Here is a 26,245-nt window from a genome sequence, read left to right as displayed (position 1 = left end):
AGTTAAATATATTTTGTCATGTGAGGCATAGACTCAGCCTTTGCTAGTATGCAAATGCCCTCACGAACGGACCTCCATTTGGTAAAAAGCCCTTATCATAAACAGTTTGAAAACTCAGACTCGGGCTGGAAAGATGGCTCAATGGTTAAGAGCACTGACTGCTCTTCCAGAGGTCCCGAATTCCATTCCCAGCAACCACACGGTGGCTCACAACCATCTGATCTGATGCCCTCTTCTGGTGTGTCTGAAAACAGCTACCGTGTACTCATATAAGTAAAATAAATAAATCTTTAAGAAAGAAAGAAAAGAAAAGAAACTTAAAAAAAGAAAAGAAAACTCAGATTTACTTTGTGTCATTAACAAACTAGTTCTATCTTTCAAATCAAAATTCAAGTCAGTGTATAGTCTAGTGACAAAGATATGAACAGACATGACTAATGACCGAGCAACTCAAAATAACACTTGGTCTGAAATTTCTGAGACCATATCAGAGTGTGAGCCATGCATCCGATTGTCTGCTGACCACAGACCTCAGAAAGATAGGAGTGGTCTCTCTTCAAACAGCACGAGAAACACAGGGTTTATTCTGAAGTCAAATATCAGTGTCCACAGCCCAGGAACATAGACTCGGGTCACCCCAAACACCATATGACAATGTGGTAACAGCTTCAGGACGTTTTTGTAGTAACAGAACACAGGAAGTCATCAGTGGAGGAATACACATCCCACGGGTTGCAGGAACGTGGGAGAATTTCTGCTCTGTCGCTATCAGACGATGTACATCCTGGTTAGTGGAAGCTAAGGGTCTGTTCCTGCATTCTGAAAGAATTCACCTATCAGCCAGAAGAATATTAGGGGCAGGGATGAATGGATAAAGATAGCCCAAGATAATTTGTCTCTGGATCTGCAACACCCCACCCTCCCCACCTGGGGAGTTCTAATCAGTCTGTTGGCCTAGTAGAGTGTTGAGTGTTTATCTCTCTCAGAACTTCAGTTCTCATCCTGAATGGAAATAATTCTAGACTTGCGTGCCCCGCCCCCACACACCGATAATAAGCAGAATATTTTACATGGGGTTGACCGTGTTTATGGGTCTTGCACCCCTACACTCATCTGTTGTTGTCAGGCAAGGTTCCACTCCACGGTAGCCCAGGCGGGTCTCAGCATGATGAACTACACACAGACCTATAGGTGGAGTGAGTCCAGGGTCAGGGTGGCCTCAGGTCCCAATCCTTGGCTACTGAGGGTCAAAGAAGACGGCAGAGAGAGATGGGGAGACCAAGCACTGGGCACTGATGCTGATGAGTAAGAGGACTGGCATTCACCCAGCTCACCCATCACCTCTTGATTCGGCCCAGAGCCTGGCAGACAGCTCACCTGCAGCTGCCATTGATCTGGGCAGCATCTTGCTGGGCGCTGGTTGCTGCTCTTCCTTACCTTGGAATTAGCTTCCATGACTCTCAGTCCTTTCATTTGCAAATGAGGAAGTCCCAATGTTGATGTTTGTTTATTTTTACTGATTGTTTTGATTTGGCAAGTTGGTCTTAGTCTTTTTATTAGCATGTATTGATTATACATAATAATGTGTCTCATGATGACACTGTCATATAGATGTACAACGGACTCCGACTATATTCATCCTCTGGTGACTTTTCTCATCTCCTCCCACTCCCTACTGACACGCTTGTGATTCCAGTTGACCCTCTTCTTTCATGCTAGTCAATATAAAAGCTAGGGCCATATAAACAAGCCAGAAGAGAACCTGCTACTTTGTAAGATAACTAACATGAAAGAAAAAAGAGTTGGGATGGAGGTGCCCTGTGTGAACAGATAAAGCTGCTCTCAGAAGCCATGGGATAGACTCCACACTCAGTAAGGGCTTGTAGCTAATCCTCGCCAACTGCTGAGAGCTGTGTCTGGCTTTGTAGCAAGTAAGGTCATCAGACAGATGGTTATACAAAGCTGAAGTGTCCCTGACTGTCTGCTGTGACTGTGCTGTCAAAGCCTTGGTGACTGGGACGAGGCCTCTGTTGTGTTTGCTCTTTCTCAGGGGACAACTATCACAGTCATTAAAAAACCCAAAAACTCCACTTCAAAATAGAAACACTCTACTTCTCTATTAATATTTATTAGGCTCTTATATTTCATCACAGAGCGTAGTGGCGTTTAGAATTATGGTCTAATGCATAGTTCTGACGGTGGACACAGAGGAGCAGAAGTGTTGGCAAGCAGGAGATGGGGAGTGGAGGTCAGGTGAGCACGTCAGGACAGAGTATATCCAAGCTGCAATGCACTGCTAAGTCATGAAGAATATCAGGACAGGAGACAGCAACATGAAGCCAAAACATTTTTAAACAAAAAATGAAATGTTTCACAGTAATTAGTTTGACTTAAAGATATTAAGATTCTTGTTCTCAAAAATATAATTTACATGGTGATAGGTTTTGAGCCTTCCCTTTCTTTTTTCTTTTAAAGATTTATTTATTTGTTTGTTTGTTTGTTTGTTTATTATAAGTACACTGAAGCTGTCATCAGACACACCAGAAGAGGGCATCAAATCTCATTATAGATGGTTGTGAGCCACCATGTGGTTGCTGGGATTTGAACTCAGGAGCAGTTGGTGCTCTTAACCACTGAGCCATCTCTCCAGCCCAAGCCTTCCCTTTCTAAGTTATGTCTTTGAGAGTCTCAAACTCTGTTTCAAAGCAAGGCAGAATCCATGATGATGCCATACAAGTCAAGCTAAATCAAATGTGTGTTGGGAAGACATAAGAAGTAACAGGTCCCTGCCTCTTAAAGAATGAAGCATACATGGTAGCAAAGGACACACAGCGTCAGTGCATGGACCCAGCCTCTGGCTCTACCATTTGGGAGCTGTGTGACTCACTCACTGTCTCTGTTTCTCTGTTGTGAACTGAAGGGCAGTGAAAACAATTGTATGAGGCTGTCGTGACAATTAGATTAGTTCATATGTGAAAAGATCTTAGAATTCTGTCAGGCACAGAGGTAAGCTATTTTTTTTTTTAATAAGCAATCTCTGTGCTACTTTGAATACCCAAATAAATACAGGATGAGGAGTAGCTGCTGCTAAAATAGCAGATTGGAATGGGGGCGGTGGGAGGGTCCAAGGGAATGTAACCCACTACTAGTCAACCTGCCGGAGATGCAGCTCAGCTTGGCTGTGCCACACACAAAAACAATAGCTCACTGAACTAAGCAAGGTCCCATCAATTACTGGATGTGCTTTGTTTTAGAAATCATTAAGAAGAAGAAAATGCTGGTGTTGATTGACTTGCTGAAGGACATTTTGTAATATCTCATAATGGGGGAAAAGGGCATCTCAATTAAATTCAAACACAAAACACCTGGAAAATTGTCAATTAAGTCAGATGGCAGAAGGGTTTGTTTACCAACAAGAGTTCAGTCAGCCTGACTGTCCACCAGCTTCTAAAACTAAGAGCTCAGTTCCTAGGATATCTTCTTTCTTGTTGGGTATCTGTGCTCCAGCCAGGTTCTAGGGCAGTCTGTCTCTCCCCCCTCCTCCCCCTCAGAGATGGTAAGAAAGTTCTCTGTATTGTTGCCTTGCCTCCCCTTTGAACATGCAAGCTATGTTTATGATCCTATATAGGGCCTGCCTATGTGGCAAGGACTCATAGGCTGGGCCAGACTAGATCACATGGCAGGAAGTTGGCTAACCCCCTTGAAAACCTGTTAAGAATTCTTATATACCCAAAAGAAGCCCCAACATCTAACAAGGACACATGCTCAACCATGTTCATAGCAGCCTTATTTATAACAGCCAGAAGCTGGAAAGAACCCAGATGTCCTTCAACAGAAGAATAGATACAGAAAATGTGGTACATTTACACAATGGAGTACTACTCAGCTATTGAAAACAATGAGTTCATGAAATTCCTAGGTAAATGGATGGAACTTGAAGCTATCAACTCGAGTGAGGTAACCCAGTCACAAAAGAGCACTCATGGTATGTACTCACTTATAAGTGAATATTAGTCCAAAAAGCTAGGAATACCCAAGAAACCACCCACAGAACTTATGAAGCTCAAAGAGAAGGATGGCCAGAATGTGGATGCCTCAGTCCTTCTTAGAAGGAAGAACAAAATATTCTCAGGAGGAAATACAGGAACAAATAGAGGAGCAGGGATTAAAGAAAAGATCATCCAGAGACTGCCTCACCTGGGATCCACCCCATACGCACCCAATAAACCCAAGTACTACTGCTGAAGCCAAGAAGTACTTACTGGCAGGAACCAGATATGGAACCAGATATGGATGCCTCCTCATAGGCTCTGCCAGAGTCATACAGATACAGCTGAGGATACTTGCAGCTAACCGTCGTCTGACTGAACCTGAGTACCCCAACACAGGTGCTAGAGAAAGGACTGAAGAAGCAAAAAGGGTTTGCAAACTCATGGGAAGAACAACCAACCAACTCCCCCACACACAACTCCCATGGACTAAAACACCAACCAATGAGCACATATGGAGAGACCCATGACTCCAGTTGCATATGTAGCAGAGGATGGCATTGTCTGGCATCAATGTGTGAGAAAAGGCCTTTGGTCCAGTGAAGGTGCGTTTTCCCAGTGTAGGGGAATGCCAAGGCACTGAGGTAGAGAGGGTGGTGACTGGGAAGAGGGAGCACCTTCGTGGAGACAAGTTGAGGGGGAAGGGGATGGATATGGGGTGGGGGAAGGAGATAACGTTTGAAATGTAAATACAGAGAATATCCAATAAAATAATTTTAAAAAAGAATTCTTATATAAATAAATAACTTATTAATACATTGCATTTATATAAACATATATATAAACAAATTATATTAAATAACAATTTATAGGAAGAAAGAAGGAAAGAAAGATCATTCTCTGTCCTTTCTTCAGGAAGCCCATTGTACTATACATGTGGCTGTGTATTCAGCCTCTATGGATCTGAAGGGAAGGCTCTTTTCTCAAGGTTTCATCTTTTCTGGGAAGTCTCTTCCAGTGTTCCTCTGAAATAAAGCCTGGGCCTCGCTGACTCTCTTATTAAAAATCTACAAGTGTACAGGTATAAGTAGCCCCATGAGTGACAGCTGCCACTGCCGGGGAGGCAGTTCGTGTCTGGTGTTTAAATGCGAAGGTCTAGAGGGGTTGCAAAGCTTTCTTTGCTCTGTTCACAGCCTTGACCTGCTCCCTACTTCTCAAAACCAGGGTAGAACCGGCCGATTGAAAACCCCCTGAAACTCCTCCCTAACAGACGTTAGGATTATAGTTAACTCTCCTATCAGGATATAAACTGTACCAAAGTAAAATATTAAAAGCTCTCAAACCAAAGAATTAAATCCTGTTAGTTTAATACAAGAAGACACTATCTTTAATAGGCTAGGGATAATACAAGTCATATTCATGTGCTCACCTCACTGTGACCTTCCTTCAGGGCACAGAACCACACCCAACTTCCCAGCCTGCCTTGCAGCTCAGCAGGAGCCCAAGACTTGAGAAGCCAAAGTGCATAAAAGTTCAAAAGTACCTTTCCTAACACTGCAGTCTGGACAGCTGACACTTCCCTGTTTATCCCTTGCCTCCTTCAGCCATATTATTGATCAGATACATAGTGGGCCAGAGGGCTCCAATGCCTTGAGAATGGTGGACCACGAGAGAATATGGAGCTGTGTTTTCATGTGAACTTAGGTAACGTGAACTAGTATGAACAGACTGAAAAATAAATGACATTGGTGATGGTACGACCCTACTGCTGAAGGCACCATGTACCTGAGTCATAGAACATGATGAAATCAAGTTGATACACCCCTAGTGGCTGGTTTTCATCTGCAGGCTGCAACAATGACATGCCTGGCAAGACATGCCCATTGCTGCCATAGTGACATGAACATTATGAGAACTATCTTCATTAGGGTTTTACTGCTGTGAACAGGCACCATGACCAAGGCAACTCTTACAAGGACAATATTTATTAGGGCTGGCTTACAGGTTCAGAGGTTCCATCCATAATCATCAAGGAGGGAACATGGCAGTATCCAGGCAGGCACAGTGCAGGTGGAGTTGAGAGTTCTACATCTTCTGAAGGCTGCTAATTGAGGACTATCTGGCAGCTAGGATGAACCCACGCCCATAGTGTCACCCCTATTTCAACAAGGTCACACTTCCAAATAGTGCCATTCCTTGGGCCAAGCATATTCAAACCATGACAGTGACCAGCCACTTTCTGATTGGAATTAAAGCCAGCTCCACAATATGAAACCTATACCTGGCATCATTACTGGGCGACCAACCTACATTTAGACAGGTCATAGGTCTGGGGAGAACCTACAATTATGTTGCTAAGTGGACACAGAATTAAACCAATTCCTAATGACCTTTCATCACATCCATAAACCAGTGTATCTCTCAGCCCTTATCTGAAAAGCTTTCATTTGCAGTAGGTGATCAACACAGAGACCTACAACTGACCAAGCTGCAAAAAATAGGAGACTGCAAAATGTTTAACCCTAAAGGGAACATATAAGACACTATGCACACTACACACGTCACTTCACTCCCTTCCCAAGGCTCAGGGATCATTTCAGAAGAGGGGTGAGAAGAGTGTAAGAGACAGAGGTGATGGATGATTATGCAGACAAACCTTCTGGACACAGCAGGGCAGCTGCAGAGATGAACTCACAGTGGTTTGGACAGGAGTCTGTATAAAACCCGTGCAAACCCAAGCCAGACTGAATCCCAGCATGGAGCAGGGAATTGGACACACAACCCCACACCTAACAGTGGGGCAACTGGCAGTTGGTTAGCTTCGGGAAATCAAGGGCCATTTTGCTCTGAGAGTTTAGCCTCTGGTAAACCGACCACATTCCAGTTGAAGACCACATATCCAAGATTGTTTGGGGCAGCATAATTTGTCTTGAAAGTTAAAAAATATTTTTTAGAAAGGATATAGAGTTGATAGGGAGGGAGAAGTAGATATGGGAAGGACTGGGGGGGGTGCGAATGTGATCAAAATACATTTTATAGAACTCAAAACTCTCAAAGAGCTAAGAAACTGAAACTCAGTTTCTAGTGAAGCCAGGGAATTGATATTAAGAATGATATGCCTACTACACATGGTAAGGAGCTCTTCAAACAATGCATAATCACTTGTTCATATAGAATATGGGATCCCCTTATAGGTCAAGCCATCAGAATGGTCTGAGATGGCAAATGATGGATGGATGTGGGTGGTCCCTGAAAATAACCCACTGAAAGAAAGTTGAAGTTAAGTTCTGAGCTTGCTAAGGTTAAGCTGGGCACTGTGATGGTACTGACATTAAACAGTCTCACGGTAGTTATAAGCCTGAACTGGGGGTTCGCCACAGCTAAGTCACACTTGAATATAGTCTTCAAGATTCTAATGTGAAGTTCAGAAATACCAATTTAGTCTGACTCTAGAATTACATTGATACTGGAGATGGGCATCTCCACTAGACCAAGAGTTTGAAGTGCACAAGAGGACTTAAAAACTTGTGCAGAACACATTGAAGAGCATTTTAAAAGGATGTGGTCTACCATGGTGGCTGTGGGTATCCATCTTTGGGAATTTTTAATCAAGCATGGTATTATGTCTTGAAAGAACACCGGAATCATAAACAGAGAGGCAAGAGAGGTGACAGGGCAGGTATGAAAATGGGAGAAGGCAGGCCTCCGAGGAACTGTGTGGTGAGCTGTAGGGCAGCAGGGCATTTGTAACCCATTATACAGGACACATGCAAACTCTGGCAGTTTTACTAGCCTGGTTTCGATCTACCTTATTCACTTACAGGCATTGCTGCCAACTGTCCTGGGTTATATGAAATCGGGTTTTTCTAAAAAGTTTTGTTGAAGTTTCTTCTTGAGGTGCTGTGCTAATACTGTCTTGTGGTAAGCTAGGAAGCATAGAATGCACCCTCCTAGAAAACACAGGCAAAAGAAGATGGAAACAAACATGGGCAAAACGGAGAAAACACAGACTCCCAAAAGAAAATGATCTCTTTCAAAATAAAGTAGTTTAATTTGCATTAAGTAAAAACAGCATGCCTTCTAAAAGGTCTAAGAAATACAACTTTCGAGCATAAAGAACTGTGACAGTTTTGAAAATATCTATGTTTTATTAGTTATCTGACCAAGAATATGCTATAGGACATGAGAGGAGAAGCTGGATTATTTACATTTTTCGCTATACATTGGGCTTTTGCCTAAAATCTCATAAAAGTAACACTTCATTAAAAACTAACTTAAATCCTATAATTACAGAGGACAGATAAATCTGGTTAAGGTGATACATTTCTTCTCTGGCTGAATGCATGGCAGGGCTAGAGTGGTGGCCGTGTCTTCTTCACCCCCTTATACATGGTGAGGAAGCCAGCTGGGGAGATTAACCGAACTGTCAGGAGAATGAGAAAGAAGCGTTGCTGGTCTATGGGCAGATACTAAGGTTCTAGAGCCCTTGGTGCCTTGAAAGAGAAGGAGGTAAATACGTGTAAATAGGGTAAAATTGGAAAATGAGCACGAATAATCAAGATACTAATGGCCTCCAACAGCTGGACACGAATAAAGGACACATTCTGTTGTGTGAACAGTTTCACACACTCTCCTCTTGACAGTTTAGTAATCTGCTCTGATATGCCCGCCCATGCTTTGCTGGACTGCAGTAAAACAAAGGGCTGGGGAGTGTCCGTCAGTCAGTGACCACAGGCCATACCCACAGGAGGATTCAGAATATTTTGTTTTGAAACAATAATACTGCATTAAACGCTGTGAAATGTTTTGTGTTGTGTGATTTGGGCTTTTTGGTTTTTTTTTTTTTTTTTTCTGCTAATTTATGTTGCAATTCACTTCCATTCAGATTCCACACTTTGGTGTTTCTGGGAATGCAGATGGCCCTTCACTAATAATACTTCAGCTTTACAGAGGCACAACAGCGCTCTATACCAGTGGATGGCACACTTCAGATGTAAAGAGCTGGCGACAGTCACGGCAGCATGGGAGAACATGTGGCATTCTACAGGCTCTGTGATTTTCTGGTCAGACTCTCATGGTGGAATCCTATTCTGAGTCATGAAAGATCAGTAGATGCCCTTCCTTCTTGATTGACTTCTCTCATCACTTCTCAAAATGTTCCACTTTCCTGGGAGACCAGAACAATGCGCATCCATCCACCCACCCTTCAGAAAGGGTTTCAGCTCTGAGTTCCAGAATGTCCTTAGGAAGCCTTTCACCCAAGCACCTGTCTAGACCAACAGCCAAAGGACCTTGAGACAAGGACTGTGGTTTGCTAAGTCTTCTTTTACTAAAATCTAGATTGTGTGTGTGTGTGTGTAACTAATCATTCTCCTCTTCCCTCCCTCCCTCTATTCTCCCCCATATACCCCTCATTGCTCTCTTTCAAACTTATGGTCTCTACTTTTCATTAACTACTGTTACATACATATAGGTATAGTATATTCCTAAACATACACATAACCTGCTCAGTCTGTACAATGTTACTTATTATTTCAGGGCTGACCATTTGGTACTGGATTAACAGTTGGTGTGCTCTTCCCCGGTTAAGATCGTTTCTCCTACTGCCAGCATCTCTTAGTTTCCTGTAGCTCTGTGTAGGGTTGAAGCATCAAGAGATTCCCCCCCTCTCACCCCCACCCCCAGGCCCCAATCCACTTTGGCAAGCCTATTGCCCTTGCTCAGCTCATGTTGAGAAAGCCATGGATTGGTGAGACTTCATAGGTATAGCTTGACAGTCCTAGGAGAGAGGATCTCACAGCAGCAAGGTTTGCTGATTGTTTATTTTTAAAACGCTGATTGTTTATTTTTAAAACTCTTCAACCATGTGGGTGACAGTGGTTAACTAGCAACTGTTCCAAACACTTGGAAAACTAGTTTTTTACATACCTCAGTTTAAACTGGATCTTCTGAACCGCTGTCTATCTAGCACAGGGGCAGCATTTTCTTCCTAGGCAGGAAAGGGTTTAACATTGCGTAAGACTTTAAATCTCTTTCTACTTAATTAGTCTCAACCAGGGATTCTCAACCTTTGCCAATCGATGAGCCAATTAAACCCTGTCCACAGCCGGCTCACTATCTGTTAATCTCTAGTTCTCAATTCACTGGTGTAACTCCAGCCTAGGCCTCAGCTTGAGTGCCCAAGGGTACTCATTTCAGATGGCTCACCTGCCCCAAGCAGGAGGGGGTCCCCATTTGCTCTGTCTTCTGCTGTGTCTGCTAAGCTCAGGAAAGAAGATGGAGGATGAGGCAGGATGGGGTCCATAGCACATATTTGCCAAAAATGTTAATTTGATTGTACCCTCCTTTCTACCTAATCCTTCAAGGTTATTCACCCATAAAGGGGGTCCTAGTTTCTCTTTTCCTGGTAAGTACATTGATCTATTCAGGAGTTTGCCAGGAATTCATGGATTTTTTTTTTTTTTTTTTTTTTAATTCAGGGATATTTCTAAAGAGGCTGAGAATTCCTGGTGTAACCAAAAATTATTTGGTCTTAAAACCTTTTAAGTTTAATACTTTAGAAAAAAAATTTAATTTCATTCAAAAATTCTAATATTAGTAAGAAAAAAATCATGATCATAGATTATTTTATTATAGCATTAGAACATGCGAATTAGCTTGAGTTCTTGAGATGAGTATTTAAGCAAATACAACTCTTAAAATTACTTTGGTTAGCCAATTAAGATTATCCTGACTATATTTAAAACCTACACAAAATAACACACAAAAACAAGTTCTCTTATTGAAAATACTTCAGATTTGCATTTTTAGTTTTGCAAGATAGGGTGTCACACAGCCCAGGCTGGTCTCAAAATCTCTATGTAGCTGAGGTTGACCTTGGATGCCTGTTCTCCTGCTTCTCTCTCCTGAGTACTGGGATTACAGGCATGGACTATAGGCTCAGCAAAGCTTAAAATTCATCGTGAAGGATTCTTGGTCCTTAATCATCCAGCACTGGGAAAGTATACTCACACCTTCAATCCCAGCACCTGGGAAGCAGAGGCAGGTGGCTGAGTCCAAGGCCAGCCTGGTGTACAGAGCAAGTGTGTTCTAGGACAGCCGGAACTGCAGATGTACTCAGAAGATAACTCTCCAGAAGGCCATGGTGTCAGTGTTAGGATGCTATGTCAAGACACCCTCTACAGCTGAAGGTGGAGCCAAGTGACTCAGTCTACGAGACTGGCAGGGTTCAAGGCTCGCTCTTCTATTATTTCATCCGGCTTAAAGCAGTTTTACATGTGTGTGAGTCAGACTGAGCTGTGCATTACAGACACAGACACACACTGACATGCAGACTCAGGGATAATGGTGACTCAGGAATCCATCTGGCCTGTCACTTTCTGTATCAGTAGGAGACAGCAAGTTTGTCCAGAATGTTCATGTAATAAACTGGTATTCTACAGGGATCCTGACCATCTGCCTCTAGCTACAGAAATGGACTTCTCAGTGCTGTGTTACCCATGCGCTCTGGGATGCTGTGCTAATACCAGTAAGGCACAGGGGCTTCACAGCCAATAGCTCTCAGAAAAACAATAAAGGCAGTCTGGAACATTCTGCCAATTTCATGACCTGTAAGTCTTTACATACTTCAGTCACAGGACAAAACAGAGACACAGACCATGTTTCGATTTTTAATCAGAATGGGAATCATCATTGCTATAGTGAATAAAACTCCACGAGTCAGAATGGCATGCAACTCTTTATTGTTCCTAGTCCCCGTGTGCACTCGGCACTCCAGCATTGGCTTCGCAGACAGTGTGAACAAAGGACTCCATGACTGTGAGCTATAACTACTCACCTGGGAGAACCAAGCTGCCTCTGAAGTACCCATTACATGATACTGCACACTACTAATGAATAATGTCAGTAACATCGTGCTGCTTTAAAATGCCTGTTAAAGATCATGCAACATATGTACTTCATGAAAATGCTCAATTACACTCAAACACAAGGCAGTGTTTCACGGAGCGGCTGTCAGCACAGAATCAAGTACACCACACAGGTGCAGTCAGTGATGGACACCTCAATGAGCATGAACCTGCAACCTCACCATCTACAATGCTGCCTACGGCTCAGGACACACCACTAGAAGTTTCAATGCATGACGAGGGCAGGCACACCTCTAGCCTACATGATACTTAAATGTATGTATTCTCCTAGTGTTGCAAAGAATGGTGGGAAGTGTCATGGTCACACCAGCTCTGGCTCTGTTCTTGCTCTCTTGTATGTTTTCAAATTCCTTTTCAAAACCATGCCTCCATTTTTAGAACCTCCCCCCCCCCAACTAAAATGCTGACTTAGGAAGATACGTTAAACTGATGCAGTACAGAAGGCAGTGATTTAATGTTAGCAAACAACTGTCAATTTGTTCAGTGTCACTGTCACCAACTCCTTTAACGGAATAGCTTCCCGACACCGTCATTAAGAGTTTACTGGACTCTTAGACCCATGTCTTCCCAAATTTCTGGAGGAAGGACTCATGCTGGGGGCTGGGGATGTAGCTAGTAAATACAGGACTTAGATTTAGGAGGTCCTGAGTTTAATCACCAGTACCACAAAAAAATGTTTTTTCTTCCTTAGCCATGAGCTAAGTTAGGTGTGCATCACTTAGGAGTTGCTAAACAGACTAAGATGGTTTTGAGGGCACAGGTGGATGGTGTCAGAAGCCAGGGCTGGCTCTGGACAGAGTGCCCCAGGAATACACTGCCTCCCCCACCTCCCCTGCTAACGATTCCCCCACGGCCCAGGCCACTGCTTTGGGTTCTGCTAACTCACTTTCTTGTTACCTTGTATCACCCTCTTGAGTATTTATTTTCTACTTAAATCTTAAGACTCTTAAAAGCAATGATTCTTATACAGAACTGGCTATCCATTTGCTAGGTATTCACTTTTACTCTCTGGGCTACTCTAAAAACTATATATCTCACCAAGATTAAACACTAACAGTGAAATTGGTTTCTGTGTCATCTAACACCACGACTTCCCTCAAATGCTACATGGAGAGTTTAGAAGGAGATCTCTAGGTTTTTCCTTGTGATCTAAACCCTTTCAACTTCAAACACACTTCGACATATTTGTGTATTTACTGTCACTCTGCATAGTGTGTGCCAGAAAAGGGCATAACAGTGGTAGTGAGACTTTGGAGTGCCCGTGATGACGGTGACAATGGGGATGACCGGTGACTTCCCAGGTTCTCCTGTCTGCTTCCCCACTTGCCTGACCACCTAGCAGGTGCCTGTGATGCATAAACATGATGAGTAATGAGGATGGGTCAACTCAAAGCTTGTCACACTCTTGTCCTCAGAGAATGCTCTCTCTCTCTTCTCCAAAGCCCGTGCTATCTGAGGCGGCTGCATGCAGCTCAGACGCGTCTTTCGAGAGCCTTGTGTAACTGGAGCGCTGGCTTCGCTTGTGCGCCATGCTCTTCAGGTTTTCATTCTGCACAGCAGTTGGGTTGGGACTGGGCCCAGGCCTCAAAATGACCTGGGACGTCTCCCTGATTCCCTCTATCTCATCAAAGTTCTGATTGGCTCTATTAGTGGGTGCAGTGTTGTTGTTGAGAGTCACAGTGCTGGGCGTTCGGTTTAGATTGTAGGCCTTCTGGCATGCAGGCCAGCTTTCTTCAGGGCTGCTGGCGATCAGGCTGCACTCAGAAGGGCTTTTCTTGTCTTCGGAGCAAATGGACATGCGAGCTATAATTGGGTCTTGCAGGCCACTCAGACTGTGTGGCATTCCCCGCTTCCCACTGTGGCCCTCCTCTTCAAGCTCTATGAGATTAGCCTTTTCCAGCCGGGAGTCATCTGCTGCCTCATTGTGGAGAGAGTGGTTGGGAGAACTCTCACTGGATCTCACGCCCGAATCTGAGGAATCTTTTTTGTCAAGGAGAGCATCTGACAAATACTCTTTTGCTTTAATGAATGTTCTGATAGGCTCGGCACTGTGCTCTGGAGACTTGGACACTCTCTCTGCTTTGCCCTCCACCTTTTTATCCTTATCGTCTTTGAGCAGTGGGGTATTATCTGACTCTTCTGTACCAGATTCATCTTCATCACTGGGCAGTTTCTGGTAGCGCAGACCACCTCCCTTAAGCTTCAAGTCTGTCTGGAAGAGACTGGGCCGTTCTGAGGATTTCTTGCCTGGGAGTAGCTTACTGCCTGACTGGTCAGATTTCTCATCTTCTTCAGTAATGGGGTCCAGGGGTGAGGCCTCATTAGTGGACACCCCTGATGAGGAGTAATCTATGACATCACCCCTCTTCATTAAAAATGACTTCCGCCCATCCTCCTGCTTTAGCTCACACTCCTTCCCCCTCTCTTGCTCTAGATTAGAATGGATGGAGCCCCCTGAAGAACTCTGACCTATGTAGTATGTGCTGTGTGGAGAAGATCTGCCGCTTATTGTTGACGACCCTGTGCCCCCTTCTAACTGGGACATCTGAGCAATGTACTCTCTATAGGCGTCTCTATACTCGGCCTGCACCTTATCAGTAAGCTTTGAAATTTCAATACTGGAGTCCTGGGAATTGAGACTCGAGAGACTTGGGGTTCTGCGAGTTTGTGACTGTGAAGACAGAAAGAAAAATTTTAAAATTCAAATAAGAAGGGGAAAAGACATAATAAACATCAGCTTAGGAAACACATATGTACACTAATAATGTAAAAGTTATCACAATATTAGGGTCTTTTAAGAAATCGACCTAATAGTTTAACAAAAGCTATGAGTTTATGAAGAATTCTGTAATTAGCTTATAAATTTTTAGCAACATTAATTTACAGTTTATATTTCAAAGAACAATTTCAAGTTGTATAAGTCATCTGAGCATTTGTGTTTAGAAATTTCAAATTGTTTTATTTAAGGTAAAAGAACCTTCTATAAAGAATTCCTCTTAGAAGAGATAAAGAAGAAATCAACAGATCTCAAGAACAAACAAACAAAACAGTCTTGAAGGTACGATAAAGGAACCTGTCTCTAATTATTTGATAAAATTGAAAGTTCCTGTCCAAGTTTAATTCGGAGAAAGAAATGATCTTAAAATGGAGGGGAGGGGACAGCAGAGGTCTGCAAATGAGCTGCAGTGGGAACTTCGGGTTGGCTGGGCCCCGGCGAAGGCAGAGGGGACATTTAAGTTCAGTTTCTAACACTGGGTTTTAAGGTTACGGCTGCTTTAGATCTTAGGAAAGCTAATAAATGAGCAATTAAAAGTCAAGAGTAGAAAAAAGAAGCGGGAAATGAAAGAGGCTGCGTCAAGAGAGTTTACGATCAGACCATATGAAAGGCTAGAACACAGGCACAGAGGCAAGACCATCTTTTCTCTGGAAAGGAGGCAGTGTCTGTCTCCTAGAGGAGGTCCTACAGGATGCCATCAGACTACAAGAATGATGCCTCCCTCTACACACTACTGCAGCTGATCTCAAATGCTGTGTGAGCCCCTGTGCGGGGAACCCGTGGCTCCTGAACTGCACTCTACAGGACGTGGTGGTGTTCGGTGCCTTTTCTCTTTCATTCACACAGAAGTGCCCAGAGCTACATGTACGTGTGTTGTCACAGATATGTGAGGGACCTGGAAACCTAGTAGTCTTCTAAGAAGCCAGTTGTTAAAGATATGTATAAAACATTCCTATTCCCACTGGACTTTGTTGTTTGAAAAAGTAGTAGTTTTTATAAAACTATTATTTATGTTAATATATAATTACTTAAAAGTATTTAGAAACATTTTTAGGTTCTATTTAACTATTTATATAACTTACATATGCAGAAGTTTTCTGGGCCCTGATAATTTTTTATTGTGTGTGTGTGTGTGTGTGTGTGTGTGTGTGTGTGTGTGTGTGTGTAAGTGTGTGTAAGTATGTAGGTGTGAGAACAACTTTGAGGAATTGGTTTTCTCCTTAAAGCATGTGGGTCCCAGGGATGGACCAAACTCAGGTCACAGGCTGTAGCAAGCATCTTTATTGCTGAGCCATCTGGCCAGTCCAGGGACCTGACTAAGTTTAAGAACAAAGGCTAAGGTCAAAGGGCACTGTGCGAGCTGCTGGGCGCTGGGAAGGTCACAGGAGGAAGTGCCTGCACAGTGTGGGCAAGGAGGAACAGCTTCTCAGAAAGCTGGGAAGGAAAGGAACTGCTTCTTTCAGAACAAGGAGACCAAAGGACCAAGTATGAACTTGGCACACTGTAACGCAATTCTTGTATTGGTCATTATTTAATAATAAAACAGCTTCTTTACTTAAGATATGCAGAAATTCTTTACTTTAAGAATACAGATATTCTTTACTTAAGATATGGAGAACATTAAAAATGTTTTTACTGCCAGACAGAACCCCTCCCAGGAGCACTGGCCAGGCTCTAGTCTTCCCAATTAGGCCAGAACACAGCTCCTTCCTCCTTACTGCCTCTGCTCCTCTCATCTCTCGGTACTCGCCCCTCCTCCTCACATGTTTCACTTGTACCTCTGCTCCTGATGTGTGCACCTCCCTAAGAATATCCCCACAGAAAACGTGCTGCAGGCCAGGCCTGTGCTCCTAGCCCTCAGGATGCTGCTGAGGCAGGGGAATCTCCTGAACCCTGGGGTTGAAGGCCAGCCTCAGCAACATGAGAGAAGAACAAGTGTGGTGTGCAGTATGTGCTCCTGTGTGCTACGGGAAACCAAACTGAAGGTGTCAGTAGGACGGCCAGATGCTAGTTTTCCACACAGGTGCACTTTGGCTGGTATACTGTATCTCACAGGAAAATACCAAAAGAAAGGCAAGTGTGCAATCACCATAATACAGCTCCATTCTCACTCTATGTAGACAAGGCTGGCCTCTAACTCAGAGATCCTCCTGCCTCTGCCTCTGGACTGCTGGGATCAAAGGCGTGCACCACCAGACCCAGCCCCCCGTCCTTCTCTCCTGTTTTCACTCTTGTCAATTCCGAATAACTTAACTTCCCCTGTACTTTGCTGATCCTTCCCCTTCAAAATAAACCCAACTTCTTAAGTCGATGGCCCTTCCTCTGGCCCAGTTGGGTTCTCAATCAACACTGAATGAGTGAGTTAAAGCACAGCATGTTTGCAGTCTTTACTCTCCAAGTATATGAAAAATGACACAAAATAAATACCTGCCAACTCAGATTACTGTGCCGTGGGGCTCCCTCATCTAGGCCAAGCGTGTTCAGTTCTTCAAAGCTGAAGTTCAGGGTATATGGAGTCTGGCCTGAAAGCTCCGTGTGAGGCAGCTCACTGTTGGAAGTGCGGCGAGCAGACTCCCCATGAGGAACTGGGGCACTGGAGTTTTCATTGAGAAAACGTGGGTCTTCAGGGACCACCTGGTTTTCCACACTTCTCATTTCTAAGACCTTAGGAGAAGAAGAATCATCATCTGCATTGCCAAACTTACCACAGAGGCTTCAGAGCACTAAGGATAAAGTACAGTGCAGTCATTGTAATAGGCTAAGAAAGCACACTTCTCACTACGATGGTCCAGTGACTTTATGACAAGTCTTACCTTAAGCCTATTAACAATGCTAAGAGAAGTATTAGCATTTAATGTACAACTTTTAAAACTTAAAAAACAAAATTTAACTGGAGTGTGTAAAGAACCCAGAGCCAAGCAGAAAGCAGCGAGAATTACAGTGACAGGGGTGCTGACCTCAGTTCAGAGCCAGTTCTACTCCAAACCACAAGTGGATGCTGGGGGGGGGGTTTGGGGGGGACTCAGTCTTCAAGAGATTCTGGGTAAACCAATATTTGAAGCCAGGGTGATCAGACTTCACCTGGGAGTGGATGGAGGTCAACAGGAAACCCGAGGAGCAGCAGGGTGAGCTCACGTTGAAGCGGGACGCTTTCTAAAGTGGCTCTGTATATTGCCTAACACAGCACTGGACCAGGACAGACTCTGAAGGTGGAGGCCTAGGGGCCTGGTGTAGCCCGCCTGATACTGGTCAAGGAGAGCATGTTTTGTTAAACAAAAGCATGGGAAACCAGTGAATTGTTTGTCCTCAGAAGGGCAAGATTCCACATGCTGTTGTGACTATTCCCCACAATACTGGGTTGAATACAAGGCTATTTTTCTTTTTTCTTTTTCTTGTTTTAATTTAAAAATGTATATATTTTTAAGAATTTTGATTATGAGTACTGTATTAACACCATTTCTATCCCTTTCCTTCCCTGTGTTTCCACCTCTGCTTTCTCTTCAAGTTATGACAAATTTATTATTGTCACACGTGCGCACACAACTCACACACACTGAATACAAGTTTAAACTCAATAAAAAAAAACAAGTGACGCGCACAAAACACCAACGTTTTTGGCCAGTGCTTCCTATCTCTGGGTTTCTACAGCGCTACTGACAACGCCATACAGGAGGATAGAGTGTTGTAGCTCAACGTTGTTGCAAAAGCCTTACCATGCTTCTGAAAAGATGCCAGTCCCCAAAGTTCATAGCCATCTCCTTCTTCAGCTCATCAATATTACACTGAGCCAGGACCCGGCCGTTTATGTTTGCCTGAGTGAGAACAAAGCAGAGACTAGAGTGCTGTGAACCACTGGTGATTACAGGTCTGCCTCAGTCACCATCTCTTTCCAATCAATGTGAGTCGCGCACCACACAGACCGCCTGACCAAGTGTCAAGCGTTTCAGGGAAACAAACCACACTTTAAGACCTACTAGACTCTCAAATGTTTTCCCTTGCTTGGTCCTGGGCAGCAACAAAACCATTACTTTTTCTATTCTAATCTGAGAAAATATTAAGATGAACACAGTTACTGGAAGCAAAGATGGTTTCTAGGCTTGTGAGTGTGGAAGCTGCCGAAGATCTAAATGAACTGTGTCTACGGAACCAATTCCACCTCTAATGCATACAGAATGTCCAGCTACTATCTTCCCAGTCCATTAAAGTTATGATAAAAATAGGCTTTCAATTTTTTGGATCCCTGTAATTTTAGCTGTACTTAAATAAGAAATAGTAGTATAATTACAGGGTGGCCTTCTGATTTTATGGGAAAAAAAGGCCTGACTACTAACTGTAAAATTAGGTAGCATTTGTGTCTGGGATTGGTAAGATGCTCCACTGATAAGTTAATTCAAAGGGACGAGCATACGGAGCCTGTGCATGGCAGACTAGTCGCCTGCAGGAGTGGGGCTGGTGGTAAGGAGGTGCGGACGCAGACAGACAGGGATAGGCATGCATTAACTCTGTAAGAAAATGAGCATGTGCTAAACTCCTGCCCAAATGCAGGCATAGGTCAGTAAAATTGAACATAAGAATGCACATAATTCTTTAAAGGACATAGCAACAGAGGCTCAACGTCAATGCTCTATTCAGTAACTGATGTGAAGCACTCAGTTAACCTCACACAGGCAATGGCTTTCCTGCACCTCCAGACATAACTATTCAACTTCAGAGTAAGGGAGGTGGGAGAGGGGGGAAGGGGTAACATTTGAAATGTAAATAATAAAATATCCAATAAAAATTAATAACAAAGGAAAAAACTTTCATGGATGCTTCAGACTTGCAAGCCCAACCTATATGGTTCTTCAAACATGACACAATCATAAATTGTAGATGATACAAAAGTCACAACTTGTGGGAAATGAAGCTCACTCTGTAATTTCTACAAAACCACACAACGCATACTGCAGGCCAGGTATCCTTCCCCAAGCCACTTGGGACAAAAACTGCTGCCAAATGCAGCACTTCCCACTAAGGCAGGGATATTCATTCCAGCTTTACTCCCTGAGCATCCAGCACAAAGCCTAACATCCACAAACGTATCTGACTTATACTGATCTCCATGCTCAAGAAAGTCTCCTACTCTAGAGGTTTCAGATTAGAGATGTGTACTGTGCACAGCTGAAGGTAGTAATGCATGTACCCAAGCAGCCGCCCAATGCTCTCTGCTCCACAGTCAATGGGCTGTCATATTTTTCACCATGCTATTTTATTTTTACTTATATTAAACACTGGTTAAGTAACACTGTAAATCAGTTACTCTTTCTTTTTATCTACTCACAAAGTTAGAAAGAAAGAGAGTGTAGTTCTAAAACAGAAAGCTCCCATTTCACTGAGAGGTGTCGCACTTTGGTGGCTCAGGGTACAGATGTGCTGCCTGGCATCCTGCCTGTCTCCTGCACTCTCAACCCTTCCTATACATAAGATGCGAACACATGTCACCTTTTTGATTGTTGTGCAATACTGAGGCAGCATGCTCTGGTCCAGCCCTTCTATTTGTCTCAGTTTCTCACACACGACATCCACGGTCATCGAACTCAGTAACAGTGAGGTGCTGGTGGAAGGGACGGATGCCTGGATAAGTCAAGGGAAATATGAGCAGCATTAATATGAAGAATTTGAGGTCATGTGACAGGAAATTCATTACGTTATACTGCTGAAATAAAGAAAACACAGCCAATGTATAGAGAATTTAAGAAAAATGCTCTTAATGAGTAGATTCAGCTATCTGGCATGTAATGATAGCATTTTCTACAGCAGAGACAGCCTGGCCCAAACCACGTTTGTAAGATGGCCATCCTGTGGACCAGACCTATGTCAAGCCCTCAAATGATTACACTTAACTTTAAGAAATAAGGGCACTGCCCTCGATAAGAGGGAAAGAACTTAAGGGGTAAAAAAGAAGAAAATTACAGACACTTATAAAATACAAAGTCGTGTCTAAGAATAATTTTCAAGTGTCTATATCAAATGATCTTAAACATCCTATGCACTACCTTGGTAGTCTTAAGATGTTAGAACTATCCAAGAAATCTAAATTTTCCTCTCTAGACCCTACAACAGTCACATGGTCTAATCTATAAAAGCCTGCTTTCATTTAAAAAAGAAATCAAAGCAATAAATCTAGCTTATTCAGACTAACACTTCCAAAGTGGTGGCATCTAAAGAGGGCCTCACTGTGTCCGGCCCTGTGTGCTTCACTTTAGTCTCAGAAGTGCACAAGCAGGTTGGCTTACGGCTTCCAGAATGAGTTATCTAGAAAGTGGTGCATTCAGACTGAAGCTAAGCTGATTAGGTTTTACGAAAATGAACTGTTTTCTTTGCGCCAACTATTTTCAGGAAAGGTTATGAAAGCTGTAGCCACAATAAAGAGAAGCCAACAGACATACGGGATAAAGACAACAGCATTCCAATCTGCCCTGTTGGGCCTTCAACATGTGTTCATGTGGGAAATAAGATTTATCACCTCCTTAAGAATATATGAATTTGGCTGGGAGTGGTGGCTCATGCCTTTAATCCTACCACCCAGGAAGCAGAGGCAGGTGAACTACTCTTAGTTGACTAGTGTCAAGAGACTGTAGATTATCCTGTACTTTAAAATAATAACTGTACTATCTCAGAAATACAGACGTATGCATTATGTGTGTGCACATGTGTGTGTTTGTGTGCATCCATGCATGTATGTGTACATACACTTGTATGCATGTATGCGAGTGCATGTGTGTACACTTAAACTTGGGCATGTGTTCATTCACATGTGTGAGAGCGTGTATGTGTGTGAGTGTGCATGCATACGTGTGTCATATGAGAATGTATGACTCAGACAGCAGGAGCAGTGACTTCTTGGTCAGGGACTCTACTGAGCTTAAGGCAACACAGGTGCATCGAGGTGTGGAAGCAGATGACCTGAATAAACCACACCAAACACACTTAGAGTTTGTATTTAACCATAAACTGGGCCATATTTTACATGATACAGGGTTGAGCTGCTTTTAAAATAATAACAGCAAAAGACCAGTCTTTCTGAACTTTGGTCTTCATACCGTTGCACATGCCTCTGGTATCTGTCTAGTCAGCCAGTGTGTTCACTACGCATTCCCAGCTATGTGAATTCTAAATATCATGCTGACTTCCTCTTTATATGCCCTGGAGCTTCCACGATAAAATATACCATTCAATGACTAACTCTACATAGTTGTGAGCCACTGCCCTCAAAAGAAACTGTTCCCATTAGCAGTTCCATCCCTTCAACACCACCATAGTCCCTGGCAACTCTGCGTCTGAAGTGTCTGTTGCAGGCACTTTACAGTGTATAACCCTCCCTGTCTGACTCTCCCTCAGTGTGTTGTTTAAGGTTCATTCACTCATCTTGTCACAATTCACTTATTTTACTGTTAAATAATACCCATCTTTTAAACATCATCTAACCCTTTAACGTGGGTCCTTGCTCTCAAAATATTTACATTGGCTTTCTTTCTTTTTTGTTTCAAAAATCACAAAATAAATGTTTAATTAACAAATATAAATTATGATATTATAATAGTGCACAGAAAAAAATCCAAGAATTTATACTAATAAAACTAATTTTTTTTTTTTTTGAGATAAGATCTCTCTATGTAGCTGTGGCTGTCCTGGAACTCTGTAGACTAGGCTAGCCTTGAACTTACAGATAAACTGGTCTCTGCCTTCCAAGTGCTGGAACCAAAGTCATGTGCCACCATGCTCAGCCTTAAAACTAAATACTTAAGAAATGAATTAGGAAGAAGATACTTTTCCTTATAGAATTCCAACTAATACACATGGCAGAGAGAAGCAGAAATCCCCCACCAGGCAAACACGATTATTACAGCAGCTGTGTTATAAACCCCACCAATGGCCATCAGTGAATGGGCAAAAGCTAAGCAAGTTCAACAGGACATTGCAGAGTTTCAAGTATCTACCCCAAGAATGTATTAGTTTAAAAAGAGAAAGAAAGATCGCTGTTAAGCATTGACACCACAGAGGCCACCTCAACCAAGGAGTTAACATCACGTTTGACTCCTGTTTGTAAGTCTTTATCAAGCAATAACTTACTAATTTGAAAACCATGTACGTTCCAATAGTTTCTCTGAATGAAGGAGAAATGTCACTTTCCAAGCCTTTTCTAAAGTAATAATAATATATATTGAAATTACTTTTAAATCAAATGAATCTTATAACCAAAATAATACATTTTAATCGAAGTATAAAAGAGGAATATACAAATTTATTAAGGTGCTAAATTTTTAAAAGAGACTAAGTATACTGTTTTGAGAGGAAACAAAGAATTCAAAGGCTAATCCTTTAACATTTATGTACCGTCTCCCTTGAAATCCACCTGTGTAATCCAGAACAGATCACTTCAGTAAACTGGTCTATGTCAGATTTATTTATTTATCTTTCTTACTTGGAGAACTCAATGCAGCATACATTAGCTTATTAACCATTAAATGGAAGCTTCAAAATGCATCTTAATCAGAATTCCTCCAATTCAAGCAAAGCTATGAAAACACTGATTTCCTGAGGTGGCAGATTTGCTTTCTGGTGTCAGTAGATTAACAGTACACTCTGAAATACCATATCTTCAGTCAATTTATTAGATAAGCTAAAAACTGATTAGTCAGCAGTGACCGCCATGCAAAGGCTGAAAGCAACTATGGAAATGAACCCAAGACCCAGAATGAGCACAGATCTATAAACAGCCCAGCATGAAGTAGCCGATGACCATCTAACAACCTAGTAAGGTAAGTGAGATTTCACCAGGAGTTTCTGTACCTGTCTTTGTTTGTTAAACCCAGAGTCACACGGCTTTAAGGAAGAAATAAAACAGAGTGAAGGCCATGAATATAAAATAAATCAACAAAGCACACATATCACATACAAGCCTCATTAATTCCCCTCAGCTCTGAACAAACCTTGGTATCAGCAGCACGGAGCAAGAAACATACATGCGTGGAACTGTTTTATTAGTAGAAGATACTTAGAAATTTTAAATTACATTCTTAAAAAGTTATTTTTTTTCATTAAAAAAACTTGCATGGTACATTTAACAAGAAAACTAAGTAAATCATACTTTTTCATGGAAAGCCAATACTTTTTTAATGTAAGGTTAAAACTGTCAAAACATTTATAAGGCTTAATTGTGCAGACTACCTTAAAGGACAGTTAGTAGTAAGAAACATGACTTTAAATATGTGTTGCTTCATTGACTATGTTGATTCTGACAGATGCCTCAATTGCCTGTTCAAAAGAAATGTCTTGAAATGTTGTCTTGCAGCCTAACAAATCAGAAATGTTTTATTAAAAAGCCACATTCTTTGACTGACATACTGTAAAACTTTAAGAATTCTATTTCAAACAACCTGTTGTTATTCTTCTGTACTTCTTATTAATAAAAACCAGTGGCAAATGGTTTTAAATGCTTAAAACCGTCTCCTGATGGCCCGCAAATTTAAAGTCAATTAAATATGTTATCTCAGTGAACAAAGGGCAGACTCCACTAGCCTCGCCTCAGACGTCCGTCTGTGAACAATAGTCTCTGGAATCCACAGTGGGAACCTCTTCTACTTTTTTACTGTCTAGCTCACTAAGTTTCTAGAAGGTGACTATACAGACACACATTCACCGGGGTGTGCAGAGTGAGGTGGCTTACTGTACGATGCCCCCAGACAAGAAGCACAAGGTCTTAATTAGCTGGAAATGCAACTCAACCCTTCTTCCTCCTGTGTGCTCTTATGACCACTACATAACTTATTCTTCAAACTGCTGGAGAAAGAATTCTGCCGAAGCTGATGGATAAGGCCCAACACTACTATGTAAGGACTTTACATTAAAAAGGGCCGAGGGAAACAAGTACTAACATGTTTGTCTGCTTTAACCTTAAAATGTTTTCAATTTCATGTATGTACACGTGTGTGGATGTTTTGCCTGCACTGTCTGTGCACACATCAATGCAGTGCAGGGAGACCGGAAGAGGACAGTGGGTGCCCTGCAGCTGGTATGACAAGTGGAGAGCAGCCATGTGGTGCTGGCTGGAGCTTAAACCTGGGTCCTTCAGAGAAGCAGTCAGTGCTCTCAACTGCTGCCCCATCACCCCACCCACCCCACACTGTTTATCTTCTAACTATACCTAGGACTTCAACATACTATATCACCTATAAAGATATTCCAGTCCATTTACTTAAAATTCAAAGGAAAAAAAATTGAACCAAAACCTGGCATAAAGACTTCCATGCAGAAAGTAAATATATTTTTTTACTATATTCCAATAAAAAGAGAGGGGGTGGAACCCTAGCATTTCCCCCTAGCTTACATAGAATAATGAAAATCCACTTCTTAAGTACTGTTAAAAGGGGACATGATATTCCACTATTATGGTATACAGTAGCTGACAGTACTACAGGAAGTCTCTGGGGATGATGGGCACCGGAGCCACACAGTCAGTCTCTTAGGGTGAGGGGCGTATGTGTCACCCACATTCTAAAGAAAGTCTACGGTGCCTGACTCCTCACCTGCATCAGGTGCTTTGTTGTCCAGCTCTTCTCCTGAGCAAACAAGACACAGCTTGGTTCAGATGTACATTGCTTTGAACACAATTTATAAGCTCTAAAAGCAGTGATGGATATAAAGTACCTTCAAGAAGCAACAGCTTTTTATATTCTACTGCATGTGCTAGAGCCTGTTTAGTAAAAGCTTGAACCTTCATTTGTTGCTGTTACTAAATCAACAGTTTTCTTCAATTTTTAAACACAATAGTAAGAACATACAGGAAATTGTGAAGTTATTTTAACATTGCCTGTGCAATCCTGAAATTTCTTTGCAATTAAACTTGATAGTGATTACTGTCATGTCTTTTCATGATGTGCAGAAGTGATCTCCTGGAGGTCAAGAAAGAGACACTGGTGAGTCCTTGGAGGCCCGGCAACCTATAGGCCATGAGGACAGGATGCCTTCCATTTTGTCTCCTGCTCCATCCCACTAGATAGGCCTTCACGTGCTCAATAAATATGCTGGGACAATGAATGCTCACTTAGTATCAGCCAGGGGTACCTACTGCTAAATCAGTGAAGACAAAAATCAATAAACATTTTTTTAAAAGATGAAGAAATGCTATGGTTTTCCTTCCTTTGGGGGGAAAAATGTCTGCAAATGAAATTCAGTCCTTACCACAAGTAGCAAACTCAAAGCTGCTCTCCAGATCACTAACAGAATGTCACTCAGGAGATCTAGCCCAAGACTGGCCCTCCATAAGGAGCCCTTCCTACCCTGAGGGCATCAGAAGATTCTCCTTGCCACTAGAGCGGACTCCTGAGCAATATGGAGCAATATGGAGCAAACAACGCGGAATGCTTTGTATGCAGTTTCCTGGGGAGATAATCTCCCCACACTCCCAGAGCATTTCAAGCTAACTCTAGCTCATGGAGCAGCAGGAGGTGGCTACAGCAGCCAGTTAGGGCCTCACACTGTGCCTCAGCTGCATTTACATTTCTCTCACT

At 42.5% G+C, this 26,245-nt stretch overlaps 1 protein-coding gene across 10 annotated transcripts in view; it reads right to left on the bottom strand.

The window, feature by feature from the left end:
• Window positions 1–8,050: 8,050 nt before the first annotated feature.
• KIDINS220 (kinase D interacting substrate 220) overlaps window positions 8,051–26,245 on the bottom strand; it is an 84,292-nt gene continuing 66,097 nt past the window's right edge. For 4 of the 10 annotated variants that reach the window (XM_080940090.1, XM_080940093.1, XM_080940091.1 and 1 more), the window contains 4 exons: window positions 20,175–20,306; window positions 18,407–18,505; window positions 17,121–17,357; window positions 11,715–14,588 (listed from right to left, as the gene is read on the bottom strand). In XM_080940090.1, the coding sequence (XP_080796216.1) occupies window positions 13,329–14,588; window positions 17,121–17,357; window positions 18,407–18,505; window positions 20,175–20,306 (1,728 nt within the window). In that variant the 3' untranslated portion in view covers window positions 11,715–13,328. Of the gene's footprint in view, window positions 8,483–9,917; window positions 9,979–11,714; window positions 14,589–17,120; window positions 17,358–18,406; window positions 18,506–20,174; window positions 20,307–23,525; window positions 23,559–25,261; window positions 25,295–26,245 lie in introns of those variants that run through there. The other 6 variants (XM_080940086.1, XM_080940088.1, XM_080940089.1 and 3 more) reach the window with 4 other exon arrangements.

This window comes from Micromys minutus (assembly GCF_963924665.1).
Source record: "Micromys minutus genome assembly, chromosome: 1".
In the NCBI taxonomy this organism is placed as follows: Eukaryota; Metazoa; Chordata; class Mammalia; order Rodentia; family Muridae; genus Micromys; species Micromys minutus.
Note: the sequence above shows the minus strand (reverse complement) of the source record. Positions and strands in the feature narration are given on the sequence as shown.